Source organism: Panulirus ornatus, chromosome 11, assembly GCF_036320965.1.
Source record: "Panulirus ornatus isolate Po-2019 chromosome 11, ASM3632096v1, whole genome shotgun sequence".
Lineage (NCBI taxonomy): Eukaryota > Metazoa > Arthropoda > Malacostraca > Decapoda > Palinuridae > Panulirus > Panulirus ornatus.
The window spans coordinates 66581808-66600455 of NC_092234.1; the positions used below are offsets into that span (position 1 = coordinate 66581808).

An 18648-nucleotide genomic window follows, 5' to 3' on the forward strand; every position below is an offset into this window, starting at 1 on the left:
CTTGACCTTTGACCTAACAATCATACTTCAGGGTCTTATCATGGAATTTATCATGGAATTTAAAGGGCCGCGCCGTCGTGCTCAAGAGTCGTACCGTTTAAGAAGACTCTTAACTTCTTCCCCTGGGCAAGAGCCGTCGTACAAACACCATTTCGAGTGTTCAGTATAGCATGTGTCTGGGAGGTCCTACACTGATCGACTGGTCTTTCAGATTGCAGGTGATAAAAGGTCATCATGTCAACGTGTCTCTTTAGAATCGAGAGTGAATAAGGTCACCAAGATGACTAACGAAGACTTGTATTCATCGTCAGACAGAGGATGAGACGCAGATGGTCTTTCAGCTCCCTCGGACATTTGCTATAAAGGCCAAAGGCTTAAGACTCGTCTTCTGCTACAGGTGCCTCTGTAACACCTGCCTCCGTCACAGGTGCATTTAAACATATATCTTATAGGATTATATGGAAACCAATCGATTGATGGGACTTTTTTTTTGATTATCCTTCTCCCATATACGTAATTTATCATGTTAGTCACCTTCGTCACGTCTAGTTCTTCAACGATAAGTTTTGGAAATTTTTTCTTCCTCATTTCCTTCCTAACAGCTACAGTTGACTACCCTCCTCCCCCCAATTATATCGTTCAAAAAGAATAGACAGGTTTTTCAAGACAGTTAGATTAAGTTTGTCTATTTTTCTACATTTGTCCATCTCATTAGCCCCATCCCATATTCTATGTCTCATTTAAGGTTCCTCCTTTCCTTGATGACCAAAATGTATGACAGTTTACAATGTAGAAGGTCATTAGTGATTACTATGGTTAGGGTGTAGTTTCCTATGCTTATTAAACCTTGATTTGCAGTGAAGTATAATCAGTGTTAATACATCACGTTGTAGCGAACATAATCATAGAAATAATCATTCAGATTTATTTCATTTTTTTTTTATCTTTAGGGACAGTAAGTACGGCTCAGAATCTGGGCGATATGAGTTAGAACATCAGCCAAGGTTGTGGTCAGCCACACCCACGTCTCGCATGGTGTCACTGCCACGAACTGTGTTATTGTCAGCTTTGGCCGCTAGAGGCGCCCCAGCTTGTGTTTGCCATGTGGCAAGACCCAGCCTGTTTTGCCGGGTGTAATTGCCTTGTGGCATCGTCCCCAGATTGTTTTGCCAAAGTTGTTCCAGTGCGGCATTGTCTGCTGATCTCTCCTGATGGGCACAGCGGCCTTCCTACCATAGTGTGGCAAAAGCGGCAGACGCACCCATCAGTGTGTTATGATAGCCGTAGACCTACGCATCAGTGTGTGACAATAGCCATCAGTGTGTAGGTAGAGCGTGACAAGAGCCGTGGGCCTATTCGTCAGCGTGTGACAAGAAACATAGACGTACCCATTGGTGTATGACAGCAGCCGTCGCCCTACCCATCACTGTGAGACAATCACAGCAGACCTAACCTGCCAGAGTCTGACGATAGTTGTATGCTCACCCAGCAGTGTGTGGCAACAGCCGTAGGTCAACCCATCAATATGCGTCAGTAGCATAAGTCCTATCCAAAGGGACTATATAGAGAAGGAGGTGTCAGTCAGTCATCCAACCGAATCCTTCAACACGTCAAGTAGCCTGGACGTGTCGCTCTTTGACCGGCCTGCCCGGCTCACTTCGCCTCATTCTGTCCACTAACTCGCTGCTGGCCTTGTCGCTAACTTTGATCAGCTACTGAAACCCTCTCTATTATTAGTTGAATTTCGAATACCAGTGTTGGCAGCGTCCAGCGCTTCCCTAATCTGTTTATTCCCTCATTCATGCAGTAACGTTGCTTCGTCCCAGATATCTCAAGCACTCCTGGATATAAACATAAACAAAGCATTTGACGCTGTTATCCAACACGTACGCTGAAGACACTTGACACCACACCTCCACAACAATGACAAAAAGAGGTTGGCTAGAGTCAAAGGCTTCACTTATAAAACCCTTCAGCTCTATAATGAAATTTCCAAAGGAACTCTTCCCTCTCCAAACCCTCTTCATTTTCTTCCTATATGACCTCCCATAACCCCCTGAGGACAATATGCATAACTGGGGCCATTGCTGTTTACCATAAATTCTAACATATTTCATCCTGGATCTTCACATTGGAATATCTTGGACCAGCCACACAGGCAACTGGTAAAACAGTTAATGCACCAGTAAACACCAGGGCTCTGTCGCATCTCAGAGCATCACGTACTGATTCAGGTCCATCAGCTCTTAATCCAGATACAGTAATACGTAATTCTTAAACTATCAAGATACAACTCATCAATGTACCATTGACCCGCATGTCACCCAAGTACATACAACCATATATCACTCCCTCTCTCCTTATGGAACACAGGCGGTAGTAGGGGTTGTAACCTCCCCATAAACATGCTCCCTGCTCCACACTATCATCCCTCAATGTTTGGTTGTGAGTGGCCTGGTGACCTCGGAGTGAGTAGATAACAGACAACCATAAACAAAGACATCCACCCATCCACACACACACACACACACACACACACACACACACACACATGGTGGATAAATTGTAAATTTAAGGACTCGGACATATTCCTTGTTACTAAGTTGTCTTAATTGTGGTACCACAAGTGTTATCCTCCTGTAGATCCTCATTACTAGTTATCTGTGCTTCAGAGCGGGACCAAAGCTGAGAAGTATTTTCTAGTTTGAGACTAATGTCGGGCGGGAACAGCTTGCTGAGTATATCCTCATCCACGTACTTGAATGTTGTACTAATATTTGCCAGCAGTAAGTACGCTTGCTTTGATATCTGCTAAGGTGGGATTCTGGCGAGACGCTAAGGATGATGTCGAAAACTAAGTCCCTTTCAAGGTACAGATTCCAGTATCTTATTCCCTGCTAGATGATCGTCATATTAAGGCCTTCCTTCACTGTGTCTTGTCTTGATTCCCTTACATTTACTCGGGTTGAATTTCATCATCTATGGATATCAGACGAACTTTGGATTTCGTCCAGGTCCCCTTGTAAGTTGATGCACTCTCCCTGATTCTACTTCCCTCATAACATTAAATCATCCGAGAACATAATTTAGACTGGAGTCCAATCCCTCTGGAAAGTCATTTACATAGGTCAAGGGGAACAATGGTCCCAGAACAGAATCCTTATGTACACTACTGATGATCTCAACGCATTTCGAGGAGTACCCCTTAACTTGCGTCCTTTTTAATCTTCAACAATAAAAATCTACTTTTCGTAGGGTCTCCGTCCTTTCCTGCTTGAAAAATACCTTCTGGCAGTCCAGATACACACAATCATTCCAGCCATCCCTTTAGTCTCAAACAAAACTCACTTTTTCTTAGAAATCTAAGAAGTTCGTTACACACGACCTCCTTTCCTCGACGCCGTGTTGCCTCTCAGTTAGTTTCTCCTTTTCATGAAGTCATCCATTTATTTCATGATCATCTTTTCTAGTGCATGTCGGCGTACCACCTTCGCCAGGGAGAGCGGGTTGTGGTTCAGCGTCTTCTTCCGGTCTCCTTACCTGAAGATTGATGTGACGTTTACCTTGTGCCACTCCCATGGTGTTTTACCTTTCCTCAGCGACATCATGAACAACATTCCTAATGTTTTTGAAGCGTATCAGCATAACGCTTCAGCGTATCAGCACAACCTTTCAGCATATCAGCACAACTCTTCAGCATATCAGCACAACTCTTCAGCATATCAGCACAACCCTTCAGCGTATTAACACAACCCTTCAGCGCGTTAGCCAAACTCTTCAGTGTATCAGCAAAACTCTTCAGCGTTCAGCACACACAGCATAGCTGGAGAAATTCCATCAAAACTATGAGCCTTATTGGGATAGAGACTTTATCATATGCTTATGTCTCTTCCAGTTTGTTTATGTACACACATAATCACCTACGTGTACTGCACGGGGAAGGAGTCTTACACTCGTGGGGTCCATCTTCCGTGTTTGGGTGTGGATGCTTATAAATGTCTATGTGTTATTGTGTTTGTTTCCCGTTCCTCCATCCAGAATTAACCAATATTTTCTTCCCAGATCAGGTTGTTTCCTTTTATTACTAGCTTGGTAACCAAGAGTAACCATGCAGAACATGGTGACCAACAATGAACATGGTGTCTAATATGACCGCTCTGAATCATGGTAACCATCAACTACCTTAATGACTTAAAACTTAAAGTGTTCTCCTGAGGAAGCTATGACTTAAAGTTCTGATTTCTCAAACGACCTAAGACATTCCTCATACATCCTTCGCAGGATACGCGGGCGGGGTTCGCATCCGGGAGTTGGAGGTACCGGCCGTAGCCCTCAAGGACGACGAGGTACACCTCAAGTGTGACTACGAGGATGAGGGGAGCTCCTCGCTCTATTCCCTCAAGTGGTACAAAGACGGGCGGGAGTTCTACCGCCACCAACCGGGCATCTCCAGCCACACGCCGGACCACAAGTGTCTCACGGCCTACGCTTACCACGTCGACGGCGTCACTGTTGATGTGAGTATTGCTCCACCTGCGTGTGACCGACTACTCGCGCCTCCTGAACCATGCTTCCCTTGTGTTCCTTTAAGGCTTTACTGACACCCACGTCGGTGAAACTAATAACGTCATGGGATACAAATAAACTCGTAGCTGTGATGAATTTTTTCTGGAGTCTCTTCTCTCTCGGGTCTTCCACCAGAGCCGTGTCATCTGCAAACAACAACTGACACACCTCACAGAGACCTTTCCATCAAAGAAAATACAGTAGACCCTCACTTCGATAACCAAACATATATATGCCTCCCTTCCCCATGCATAATAACCTGGAATACACCTAGTGGCTCAGGTCAGACTGGATTAACCTTATATAATCATGAGACCGTCAACCCAAAACCCTGACACAATGACACTCGCACGTACACACAACCATCATCCTTGCCAGTGATATTCAGAATTGTAATTCATATGAAACTTTGGAGTCATTCATATTCTCATTTAAATATATTCCATTGGAAGTTATAATGGGAAATGGGGTTGCCAAGTCAGTGAAAAATATTTATGAAAGGCTGAGTAAAGTGATTTGTGGTTATATATATATATATATATATATATATATATATATATATATATATATATATATATATATATATATACATATGGGTGGGGGAGGGGGGCGAAAATTCTGGGAGTCTTGAAGAATGTGTGGAAGTCGAGAACGTTATCTCGGAAAGCAAAAATGGGTATGTTTGAAGGAATAGTGGTTCCAACAATGTTGTATGGTTGCGAGGCGTGGGCTATGGATAGAGTTGTGCGCAGGAGGATGGATGTGCTGGAAATGAGATGTTTGAGGACAATATGTGGTGTGAGGTGGTTTGATCGAGTTAGTGATAATAGGGTAAGAGATGTGTGGCAATAAAAAGAGTGTGGTTGAGAGAGCAGAAGAGGGTGTTTTGAAATGGTTTGGTCACATGGAGAGAATGAGTAAGGAAAGATTGACAAAGAGGATATATGTGTCAGAGGTGGAAGGAACGAGGAAAAGTGGGAGACCAAATTGGAGGTGGAAAGATGAAGTGAAAAAGATTTTAAGTGATCGGGGCCTGAACATGCAGGAGGGTGAAAGGCGTGCAAGGAATAGAGTGAATTGGAACGATGTGGTATACCGGGGTCGACGTGCTGTCAATAGATTGAACCAGGGCATGTGAAGAGTCTGGGGTAAACCATGGAAAGTTCTGTGGGGCCTGGATGTGGAAAGGGAGCTGTGGTTTCGGTGCATTATTACATGACAGCTAGAGACTGAATGTGAACGAATGAGGCCTTTGTTGTCTTTTTCTAGCGCTACCTCGCACACATGAGGGGAGAAGGGGTCGTTATTTCATGTGTGGCGAGGTGGCGATGAGAATGAATAAAGGCAGACAGTATGAATTATGAACATGTGTATATATGTATATGTCTATGTGTGTGTATATATGTATACGTTGAGATGTATAGGTATGTATATTTGCGTGTGTGACGTGTATGTATATACATGTGTATGTGGGTGGGTTGGGCCATTCTTTCGTCTGTTTCCTTGCGCTACCTCGCTAACGCGGGAGACAGCGACAAAGCAAAATAAATAAAATAAATGTATATATTTACACGTGTGTGTGTGTGTGTGTGTGTGTGTGTGTGTGTGTGTGTGTGTGTGTGTGTGCTGTAATAATACGGAGTCCGTGTGGTGATTTTGGGATGTAAAAGCCTTTATGAAATGTTTGCACCTGATGAGGCGGATTGTCTCAATGAAACATGTAGAGGAAAAATTACATGCCAGGTAGAATCATCTGAACTCCCACTGAATTGTGATATATATATATATATATATATATATATATATATATATATATATATATATATATATATATGTATAATGTTATTCCTGGGAATAGGAGAGAAAGAATACTTCCCACGTACTCCCTGAGTGTCGTAGAAGGCAACTAAAAGAGGAGGGAGCGGGGGGTTGGAAATCCTCCCCTCTTGTCTTTAGTTTTCCAAAAGAAGGAGCAGAGAAGGGGGCCAAGTGAGGATATTCCCTCAAAGGCCCAGTCCTCTGTACTTAACGCTACCTCGCTAACCCGGGAAATGGCGAACAGTATGAAAAAAATCATATATATATATATATATATATATATATATATATATATATATGGTTGTTTAATTTGTTTATGGATGGGGTTGTTAGGGAGGTGAATGCAAGAGTTTTGGAAAGAGGGGCAAGTATGAAGTCTGTTGGGGATGAGAGAGCTTGGGAAGTGAGTCAGTTGTTGTTCGCTGATGATACAGCGCTGGTGGCTGATTCATGTGAGAAACTGCAGAAGCTGGTGACTGAGTTTGGTAAAGTGTGTGAAAGAAGAAAGTTAAGAGTAAATGTGAATAAGAGCAAGGTTATTAGGTACAGTAGGGTTGAGGGTCAAGTCAATTGGGAGGTGAGTTTGGATGGAGAAAAACTGGAGGAAGTGAAGTGTTTTAGATATCTGGGAGTGGATCTGGCAGGGGATGGAACCATGGAAGCGGAAGTGGATCATAGGGTGGGGAAGGGGGCGAAAATTCTGGGAGCCTTGAAGAATGTGTGGAAGTCGAGAACATTATCTCGGAAAGCAAAAATGGGTATGTTTGAAGGAATAGTGGTTCCAACAATGTTGTATGGTTGCGAGGCGTGGGCTATGGATAGAGTGGTGCGCAGGAGGATGGATGTGCTGGAAATGAGATGTTTGAGGACAATGTGTGGTGTGAGGTGGTTTGATCGAGTAAGTAACGTAAGGGTAAGAGAGATGTGTGGAAATAAAAAGAGCGTGGTTGAGAGAGCAGAAGAGGGTGTTTTGAAATGGTTTGGGCACATGGAGAATGAGTGAGGAAAGATTGACCAAGAGGATATATGTGTCGGAGGTGGAGGGAACGAGGAGAAGAGGGAGACCAAATTGGAGGTGGAAAGATGGAGTGAAAAAGATTTTTTGTGATCGGGGCCTGAACATGCAGGAGGGTGAAATTAGGGCAAGGAATAGAGTGAATTGGAGCGATGTGGTATACCGGGGTTGACGTGCTGTCAGTGGATTGAATCAGGGCATGTGAAGCGTCTGGGGTAAACCATGGAAAGCTGTGTAGGTATGTATATTTGCGTGTGTGGACGTATGTATATACATGTGTATGGGGGTGGGTTGGGCCATTTCTTTCGTCTGTTTCCTTGCGCTACCTCGCAAACGCGGGAGACAGCGACAAAGCAAAAAAAAAAAAAAAAAAAATATATATATATATATATATATATGTATATATATATATATATATATATATATATATATATATATATATATATATATATATATATATATATATATATATATATACATAAGTGCATTTAGGTATCATGTTGAAAAGTGTTCATATGAATAAGAGTAGAATCAATAAATGAAGCAAGTTCAAAAGTTTGAAATCAGAGACGGAATCAGATCAGGTTATTTCGTAATCATTTCTTCTTTTTAACGTGACAAAAATCCTCATTAAACACAATATTTCGTTCTCCAATGATCAGCTTTGCTACCTACTCGCCTTCTCCCTGAGCTGTGTGGTAAGTGCGGCCGTCTCACACTGTGCTGTCAGACGCGGGCTCAGAGAGAGAGACGAGAGACAGAGAACGCTCTCCCATGAACACACTCCCCCGAGATCTTACATCATCACACAGCTATGTCACACGACTCTACAGTAGAGTCCTTTCTCCACCAATCAGGGAAGAGGTATTGAATTATGTGTAGCTAAAGGATAAGTGAAGAACACTGGCTGATGTATGGCAGGGGGAAGGAAAAGGAGGCAAATACACTCAGTCTGATATTGTGATGTGTTCACCCCAGCACGAATGAGATGGTGAAAATGGTGGACTGTGGTGAACTTGGTGAACTATGATGAACATGGTGAAAGTGAAGATGAACAAAATTAACATGGTGAACATAAGTCATGGAGAACATAGTGAACTACGGTGAACACAGAAGAGTTATGTACGCTGTGAACATACTGTGTTTTCCATTACATGTGATATCATATTTACTCAGCGTTACCAATTTTCCTTTTGTTAATTAGATATTCCTTTCCCTCTCCACTGACCTCTCCTGCCCACTAGAGATGAGAGACTATCTCACAATACATTTGGATGAGAGACATTAGGAGACATGCACTGACCACCATTTTCCATTTTGAACTGGGAGGGTAAGAGACATCTCGCCCATCCTTCACTAATCTCGTCTTCTTCCTTACTCACAACGGCTTCCCCTCAGTGCTGGGTGTCGAGCGAGAGGGAGGTGGTTCTGCGGGGCGTGACGACCAGCAGTTCGGGGGAGTACCAGTGCGAGGTGATTGGGGACCACCCGAAGTTTCGCAAGGAGGTTCGCAAGGCGCGCCTCACCGTCTTCAGTGAGTAGGCCTACCGGGCCCTTGCATGCTGCCAGCTCCTCGTCCAGAAGCGGTAAGGATGTGTTCTGTTGACGCAGACGTCAGCACTGGGCAGGGGACGTGGAGAAACTTTATCGTACGATCAAAAGAGAATAAATCATGGGTATATGAGATTGGTGGTCCGTAAGTCCTATACATATATATTTCATCCCCTTTTGCGAGTCATTATCTTACTTGTGTCACTGCCAAGCACCCGTGAGATCTCAGGTCAGCGGTACAGAAAGACGAGGAGGGGAAGACCATGGATTAGGAATGTTATCCCGTGAGCCAACTTATGGGATAACGTTCGCAGGGGAAGTAGTGAGAGGCGACCACCGTAGCGCATAACAGGACAGACCGTTCGCCGTCGATACCTCGCAATCACTTGCCTCTTCTGACGTGGCATCGTCTCGCTTATCCTTCCTCTCATTCCTGCTTTTTTTTCTTTATCTTATAACTGGATTAGTTCATTTCCTTCCATTATCTGCCATGGATATGTGACCTCTTTATCATTATTCATTTTATCCGACTCTAATTCCTAAGCTTACGTCTACGTGAGACAGTGAACGCCACCTGACCCAATACATCTGTGACAATAAAACCCCATAACATAGCAAACTCCATCAACCTCAGCACACACGTCTACATTGAATACACCATGACTCGAGGGCACTTATCAGCTACATATGTTTAAAAGTCGTTTGACAATTGGTAAATATTCCTGAGACGCTGCATCAAAGATGGGTTACATCTTGCGGGCTCAACTGTGACGAATGATTGATATGGGCTACTTGCTGATACCGCGTTTCTTGTGTGCTGGAGTGTCATCCTCCGACACACAGAGGTCAAGGAACAGTTCTGACTTTGGAGGGTCAGGGGTCAAGGTCAGCAGGGATGTTGAATCGGGGGAAAAAGATATAATTCGGTCTGTGTTGAAATTACTTTTTTATGGTATATTCGTTATCATAGCTTATATGTCTGTCACCTGTTATCACCATCTTCATCATATTCCGTCATTTTCTTCCTTCACTTATTTCCAGTCTAATTCATGATCGGCCTCCACTACCCAGCGGCAGCAATGTGCCATATGGACTCTTCAGCACGTCTACAGGCGCTCTGATGTCCTTATTTGTTGTCCCTCAGTGAGACTTATGTGGTAGGTTCCTGGGCTCTCCTGACGGAGGGTCAAGGTTCCATGATTGATGCAAGTCGGGTCATAGAGGCGGAGGTGCCCTTACGGCAGTAACATTGCCACCATGAACCCCAGGGGTTGATAAGGTTATCCCCTGACCCGAACTTCGAGCAATGCTTTTTTTTTAATCAGACAGTCGGATTCCCCTGGTCCGTGCCAGGTCTGAGTTGACTGCATGGTGCCATCCGAGGTAAGACTGGTGAAGCAGCTGTTATAGCCCGTCAACCCGAAAACAACCGATTTAGATGTAGGGGATCCACGGAACTAAAGCTAGCTGCAATGAGAACACCCCCACACAGCCTAGCACGCTCCACGGACGGGACGGAGATACGCCGGTCCCACCTGGATTCAGATTATGGTTAACAGGAGTGCGCCATACAACCGCCAGAGTACACACTGCCTGCATGCGTCGAACCTGTCTGTCTGCCAGCAGCAGCAGCAGCAGTAGCAGTAGTAGTAGTAGTAGTAGCAACTTCATCAGCAGCAGCAGTGTTTACAACGGTAGAATTCCCTGGTCAACTAAACTGACTAACATACCGATTGGCTAATTGATGTACTAGCTAGTTAACTAACTGACTTACAGCAACAATCTTGCGGAACAAGACAAATGACAATGACGACATTGACGATCTAAATAGCACCTCTTTCACCTTGACCAGTTCTGCGCCCGAACCCCGGCTCGCTTCCTGCCCAGGCCCGACTGGCTCAACCCTCACAGCCCATCCTTGTCCCGAAGTTCCGGATCTAACTTGCCGACTTCCCTTACCTACATTAATCTATCGACCAGAGGCTTCTTACCTACATTAATCTATCGACCAGAGGCTTCTTACCTACATTAATCTATCGACCAGAGGCTTCTTACCTCGGAGACCAGATACGGTTAAACGTACGCACTGGCCCGAACTTAGGCACAACGGACTTATTGGGAGGAGAAGTCGGCTTTGCCTTAGTGACCTTCCTCGCGTGTTTCAAGGGCCGGCGGTGGCGCTCGGGACGACGCAAGAACCGTGGCGCTCTACGGCTGACCGTCTTACAAACACTTTCTTTCAGCGAATGGCTGCCAGGGCCACGGCGCCTTAAATAGAATCAATAAGACTACTGTCTTCAATCCCGGGCGTCAGTAAGGTTACCAGCCTGCGCCGCGGGTATCAATAAGGTTACAACCCCGTTCCTCGAGCATCAATAAGGTTACCACCATGAACCCCAGGCAGTGATAACATCAACATATTGACTCTTAATCATCAGCTTAAAACCAGTCATCAACTTGAACCCCAGTCATCAACTAGAGCCCCAGTCATCAACTTGAACCCCAGTCATCAACTTGAACCCCAGTCATCAGCTTGAGCCCCAGTTATCAACTTGAACCCCAGTCATCAACTTGAGCCCTAGTCATCAACTTGAGCCCCAGTTATCAACTTGAGCCCCAGTCATCAACTTGAACCCCAGTCATCAACTTGAGCCCCAATCATCAACTTGAGCCCCAGTTATCAACTTGAACCCCAGTCATCAACTTGAGCCCTAGTCATCAACTTGAGCCCCAGTCATCAACTTGAGCCCCAGTCATCAACTTGAACCCCAGTCATCAGCTTGAGCCCCAGTTATCAACTTGAACCCCAGTCATCAACTTGAGCCCTAGTCATCAACCTGAGCCCCAGTTATCAACTTGAACCCCAGTCATCAACTTGAGCCCCAGTCATCAACTTGAGCCCCAGTCATCAACTTGAACCCAGGTCATCAACTTGAGCCCCAGTCATCAACTTGAGCCCCAGTCATCAACTTGAACCCCAGTCATCAACTTGAGCCCCAGTCATCAACTTGAACCCCAGTCATCAACTTGAGCCCCAGTCACTAACTTGAACCCCTGTCATCAACTTGAGCCCCAGTCATCAACTTGAACCCCTGTCATCAACTTGAACCCCAGTCATCAACTTGAGCCCCAGTCATCAACTTGAGCCCCAGTCATCAACTTGAACCCCAGTCATCAACTTGAGCCCCAGTCATCAACTTGAACCCCAGTCATCAACTTGAACCCCAGACATCAACTTGAACCCCCGTCATCAACTTGAGCCCCAGTCATCAACTTGAACCCCAGTCATCAACTTGAACCCTAGTCATCAACTTGAACCCCAGTCATCAACTTGAACCCCAGTCATCAACTTGAGCCCCAGTCATCAACTTGAACCCTAGTCATCAACTTGAACCCCTGTCATCAACTTGAACCCCAGTCATCAACTTGAGCCCCAGTCATCAACTTGAACCCCAGTCATCAACAAGATTATCATAGTGAGCCACGGGCATCAATAATGCTGTAATACTAAGCCTGAGTCATCAACAAGATGCCATATGTGGCATCTTCCTCAGCTTGTCACGTCAGGGAAGTTGCCATGTGGCACCGTCTACTCGTCTTTCCGGTCATCGAGAAGACTACCACACTGAACCCAGACACCGTAAGACTGCACCAAACTTCCAGTCATCAATAAGGTTACCACACTAAACCCTCTGCCTTCAATAAGCTCACCACACTAAACCCTCTGCCTTCAATAAGGTCACCACACTAAACCCTCTACCTTCAATAAGGTCACCACACTAAACCCTCTGCCTTCAATAAGGTCACCACACTAAACCCTCTGCCTTCAATAAGGTCACCACACTAAACCCTCTACCTTCAATAAGGTCACCCCACTAAACCCTCTGCCTTCAATAAGGTCACCCCACTAAACCCTCTGCCTTCAATAAGGTCACCCCACTAAACCCTCTGCCTTCAATAAGGTCACCACACTAAACCCTCTGCCTTCAATAAGGTTACCACACTAAACCCTCTGTCTTCAATAAGGTCACCACACTAAACCCTCTGCCTTCAATAAAGTCACCACACTAAACCCTCTACCTTCAATAAGGTTACCACACTAAACCCTCTGTCTTCAATAAGCTCACCACACTAAACTCTCTGCCTTCAATAAGGTTACCACACTAAACTCTCTGCCTTCAATAAAGTCACCACACTAAACCCTCTACCTTCAATAAGGTTACCACACTAAACCCTCTGCCTTCAATAAAGTCACCACACTAAACCCTCTGCCTTCAATAAGGTTACCACACTAAACCCTCTGCCTTCAATAAGGTCACCCCACTAAACCCTCTGCCTTCAATAAGGTCACCACACTAAACCCTCTGCCTTCAATAAAGTCACCACACTAAACCCTCTACCTTCAATAAGGTTACCACACTAAACCCTCTGCCTTCAATAAAGTCACCCCACTAAACCCTCTGCCTTCAATAAGGTTACCACACTAAACCCTCTGCCTTCAATAAAGTCACCACACTAAACCCTCTACCTTCAATAAGGTTACCACACTAAACCCTCTGCCGTCAGTAAGGTCACTACACAAAACACTCCGTCAACAACTTTAGATTCTACACATCCTTTCTCATCTTTCTCATCTACACATCCTCTCTCAGTTTTCTCATCTACACATCCTCTCTCATCTTTCTCATCTACACATCCTCTCTCATCTTTCTCATCTACACACCCTCTCTCATCTTTCTCATCTACACACCCTCTCTCATCTTTCTCATCTACACACCCTCTCTCATCTTTCTCATCTACACACCCTCTCTCATCTTTCTCATCTACACACCCTCTCTCATCTTTCTCATCTACACACCCTCTCTCATCTTTCTCATCTACACATCCTCTCTCATCTTTCTCATCTACACGCCCTCTCTCATCTTTCTCATGTTTATAACAGCGTGAAGACCTCATAAGCCGTGTGAGGGCGGCGCCCCGCTCTCACAGCAGGTAATCCACACATACAGTTCTACCACAAGCTGGCGTCTCAGGCGTTTTGACTACTCTGGCGAACAAGACACCCTTCGTTGTCTTTGAGACTCTGTCCAACCTCAGTTTTGGTTCAGTTCTCCTGCTGTATACAAATCCGGAATGAGATTAAACTGGTTTGAGGATGAAGATGATGGTTTTGTGTCACTAAAGAAGAGCTCAAAGCTTAGACTTGAAGGAGTTACCGACGAGTATATATTTCATTTTGTACAATCTGTTGCTCTTCACCGCTGTGTTATTACCTCTCCCATCTGGTGTATAGTTACTTTAAGCTTTTATATGGTTCACTTTAAGCATTTGTATGATTATTTTAAGCTTCTAGCTTTTCCATGGTCACTTTGAATATATGTATGGCTATCTTAAGCCGCTGCACGGTCACTTGAACCTCTGTATAGTTATTCTAAACTTCTGCATGTTCACATTAAGTTCCTGCATGAATATTTCAAGCTTATGTATGATTAAGCTTCTACATAGTCTCTACAACTTTCTGTAATGTTGCTTTAAGCTTCTGAATTATTATTCTAGCTTCTCCATGATCACTTAAGCTCCTGTATAGTTAGTTCAAGCCTATACAAAACTGCTTTAAGCTGCTGTATAGTTGCTTGAATCCTCCTCCTTCTTTTGGCTACTTTAAGCTTCTCATGAACACTTAAAGCTTTTATATGGTCACTCCAAGCTTCTGTTAGGTGATTCCAAGCTTCTTTATCATCACTTTAAGCTTCTATGATTACTTTAAGCTTGTGTGTGTTTACTTTAAGCTTTTGTATGTTTATCTTAAATTTGTGCATGATTGATTGCTGTACGGTTACTTCAAGCTTCTGTACGGTCACTTCAAGCTTGCATATGTTTACTTAAGCATCTGTATGGTTACTTTAAGCTTGTTATGGTTGATCCAGGGTTTTGCATTGTCATTTAAAGCATGCGTAAGGCTGACTTCAGACTCCGTATGGGCACTTTAAGTTTGTGTATGGTTGATTCATGCTTCCTTATGATCACTCTAAGCTTGTGTATGGTTATTTCATGGTTCTGTATGGTCATCTAAAGCTTCTGTATGGTCATCTAAAGCTTCTGTATGGTCATCTAAAGCTTCTGTATGGTCATCTAAAGCTTCTGGATGGTCATCTAAAGCTTCTGTATGGTCATTTCAAGTTCAATGTGGTCTTTTTAGGTTTCCATGTGATCAATTTAAGGTTTCGTATGATAATTTGTACATGATAAGCTTGCATATTATCACCTAGTCACTTAGTTTCTCTCTGGTCACTTTTACTTTCTGTAAGGCCACTCTAAGCTTCAGTTTGGTGACTTTAAGTTCATTATATTCACTCTAACTCTCTGTATGAATCCTTTAAGCTTCTTTAGGGTCAATCTAAGCTTCTATCGTACCTTACATTAACACTTTTGCCTTATCATCACAACACAGTAGAAATATAACATCTTTTCAATCAGCGTGATGAGTTATTTTCCCAAATGATGACTATGCATGTCTCCCTATTTATTCGTCTGTGTCTGTGTGTAACTCCGAACGACTTTCTGTGCATCAGTCTCTCAAATCTTCTGTGTCACACTGTTCCTTTACCAGCGGAGCCCCTGCAGGAGCCACAGATCGAAGGAGATGAGGAGTCCTACAGCCCTGGCGACTTCGTCTCCCTCAACTGTTCTTCATCGAACTCCCAGTATGTTCCTGCTCTCTCCTGGCTCCTCAACGGCCACCCTGTTCCCCAGGTGTGTTCCTTAGCTAGGCTTCCTCACGTAGGCTCCACAACGGCCACCCTGTTATCCTGGTGGGTTCTTTAGCTAGGCTTCCACACGTAGGCTCCACTGGCATGTTCAATTCACTTTCTATCACTCAAGATACATCCTCATCAACGAGGTTGCACATATAGGTTTTTCAAGGACGTTCTTAGTGAAGTTCTGAACGTTTTTCAAGGACGTTCTTAGTGAAGTTCTGAACGTTTTTCAAGGACGTTCTTAGTGAAGTGCTGAACGTAACTAGGAGAGGTTCCTCAGTTATGTTACTCAGAGAGGCTCTGAAGGCTCTTCAAGCAAGCTCTTCAGGTATGTCCTCCGGCAGGCACTGGCTGCAGGGCTCCTGAAGTAGGAACTAGGTTACTTAGGAACTTAGGCTTCGGTGGGTTCTAAGGTTAGTCCAAGCCTCCTCATGTAGGCGCCTGGGTTCGATGCTAAAGTTTTCAGGTGGGTGCCGTCCTCCTGAGTGACCTTGGGTAGGTGACAAGGGCCCCCTAGGTAGGTGGTACATCTCTCAGGTGGTTGCTAGAACTCTCAGCTCAATGCTAAGGTTCCATACGTAGGTCATCTGCTCCTGAGGCAAGTGTTAAAGTATTCAAAAAGATGACTTAGGTTCTCAGGTAAGCGTCGGAGATCTTAGGCAGCTTGTGAGGCCCCTCAGCAAGGATTTAAGCCTCTCAGATAGGTTCCAGGCTCTCCTGGAAGGTTTTCAAGGGTATTGAATATCTTACAGGCTTCTAAAGTAGACGTCCAAAGATCTGATAAAGACATTAAGCTCTTCAGATAAGTAGAGAGATGCAAGACAGTTGCCATATGCCTCAGGTATCGGCTGAGCTTCTGTGTACGTCCTGTGTTGTGTCGATACGTCCTTTACATCAACTTCACCGACAAGATAAGAGAAACCGAACTTGTGTTGAGCTCTGATAAATATCCATTGAACACATAAAGGAACTGTACAAGGGAATTGAAAAGACTTAACTACAGAGCATATTTTGCGATGAAGGCAGCAAGTATGAATATGTACATATATATATATATATATATATATATATATATATATATATATATATTTTTTTTTTTTTTTTGCTTTGTCGCTGTCTCCCGCGTTTGCGAGGTAGCGCAAGGAAACAGACGAAAGAAATGGCCCAACCCACCCCCATACAGATGCCTTGATTTAATCCACTGACAGCACGTCAACCCCGGTATACCACATCGCTCCAATTCACTCTATTCTTTGCCCTCCTTTCACCCTCCTGCATGTTCAGGCCCCGATCACACAAAATCTTTTTCACTCCATCTTTCCACCTCCAATTTGGTCTCCCTCTTCTCCTCGTTCCCTCCACCTCCGACACATATATCCTCTTGGTCAATCTTTCCTCACTCATTCTCTCCATATGACCAAACCATTTCAAAATACCCTCTTCTGCTCTCTCAACCACGCTCTTTTTATTTCCACACATCTCTCTTACCCTTACGTTACTTACTCGATCAAACCACCTCACATCACACATTGTCCTCAAACATCTCATTTCCAGCACATCCATCCTCCTGCGCACAACTCTATCCATAGTCCACGCCTCGCAACCATACAACATTGTTGGAACCACTATTCCTTCAAACATACCCATTTTTGCTTTCCGAGATAATGTTCTCGACTTCCACACATTCTTCAAGGCTCCCAGAATTTTCGCCCCCTCCCCCACCCTATGATCCACTTCCGCTTCCATGGTTCCATCCGCTGCCAGATCCACTCCCAGATATCTAAAACACTTCACTTCCTCCAGTTTTTCTCCATTCAAACTCACCTCCCAATTGAATTGACCCTCAACCCTACTGTACCTAATAACCTTGCTCTTATTCACATTTACTCTTAACTTTCTTCTTTCACACACTTTACCAAACTCAGTCACCAGCTTCTGCAGTTTCTCACATGAATCAGCCACCAGCGCTGTATCATCAGCGAACAACAACTGACTCACTTCCCAAGCTCTCTCATCCCCAACAGATTTCATACTTGCCCCTCTTTCCAAAACTCTTGCATTCACCTCCCTAACAACCACATCCATAAACAAATTAAACAACCATGGAGACATCACACACCCCTGCCGCAAACCTACATTCACTGAGAACCAATCACTTTCCTCTCTTCCTACACGTACACATGCCTTACATCCTCGATAAAAACTTTTCACTGCTTCTAACAACTTGCCTCCCACACCATATATTCTTAATACCTTCCACAGAGCATCTCTATCAACTCTATCATATGCCTTCTCCAGATCCATAAATGCTACATACAAATCCATTTGCTTTTCTAAGTATTTCTCACATACATTTTTCAAAGCAAACACCTGATCCACACATCCTCTACCACTTCTGAAACCACACTGCTCTTCCCCAATCTGATGCTCTGTACATGCCTTCACCCTCTCAATCAATACCCTCCCATATAATTTGCCAGGAATACTCAACAAACTTATACCTATATATATTCCTATATATATATATATATATATATATATATATATATATATATATATATATATATATATATGTCTGTGTATGTATATGTATGTATACGTTGAAATGTATAGGAATGTATAGGTCCGTGTGTGGTCGTTTATGTATATACATGTGTAGTGGGTGAGTTGGGTTATTCTTACCTCTGTTTCCTTGCGCAACCTCGCTAACGCAGGAGACAGCGACAAATGAATAAAGAAGTATATATATATATATATATATATATATATATATATATATATATATATATATATATATATATATATATGTATATATATATATAAGATAAGCATGTTGTGATGTATGGTTGATCATGACCTAGAGGGATTGGGGGTTGTCTGCCTACGGGGTCAGGTTAGGTTAGTGACAGTAAAAGCGTGAGCCAATCACTGTAAACGAAG

At 43.9% G+C, this 18648-nt stretch overlaps 2 protein-coding genes across 2 annotated transcripts in view; one reads left to right on the top strand and one right to left on the bottom strand.

Moving 5' to 3' along the window:
* The window catches only part of LOC139751625 (uncharacterized), a 454545-nt gene that overhangs the window by 271232 nt on the left and 164665 nt on the right, over positions 1-18648 (bottom strand). The gene's annotated exons all lie outside the window — the stretch shown is intronic.
* LOC139751121 (uncharacterized) overlaps positions 1-18648 on the top strand; it is a 50292-nt gene that overhangs the window by 24772 nt on the left and 6872 nt on the right. The window contains exons 2-4 of the mRNA XM_071666219.1: positions 4282-4517; positions 8798-8933; positions 15561-15703. Of these exons, the coding sequence (XP_071522320.1) occupies positions 4282-4517; positions 8798-8933; positions 15561-15703 (515 nt within the window). The remainder of the gene's footprint in view (positions 1-4281; positions 4518-8797; positions 8934-15560; positions 15704-18648) is intronic.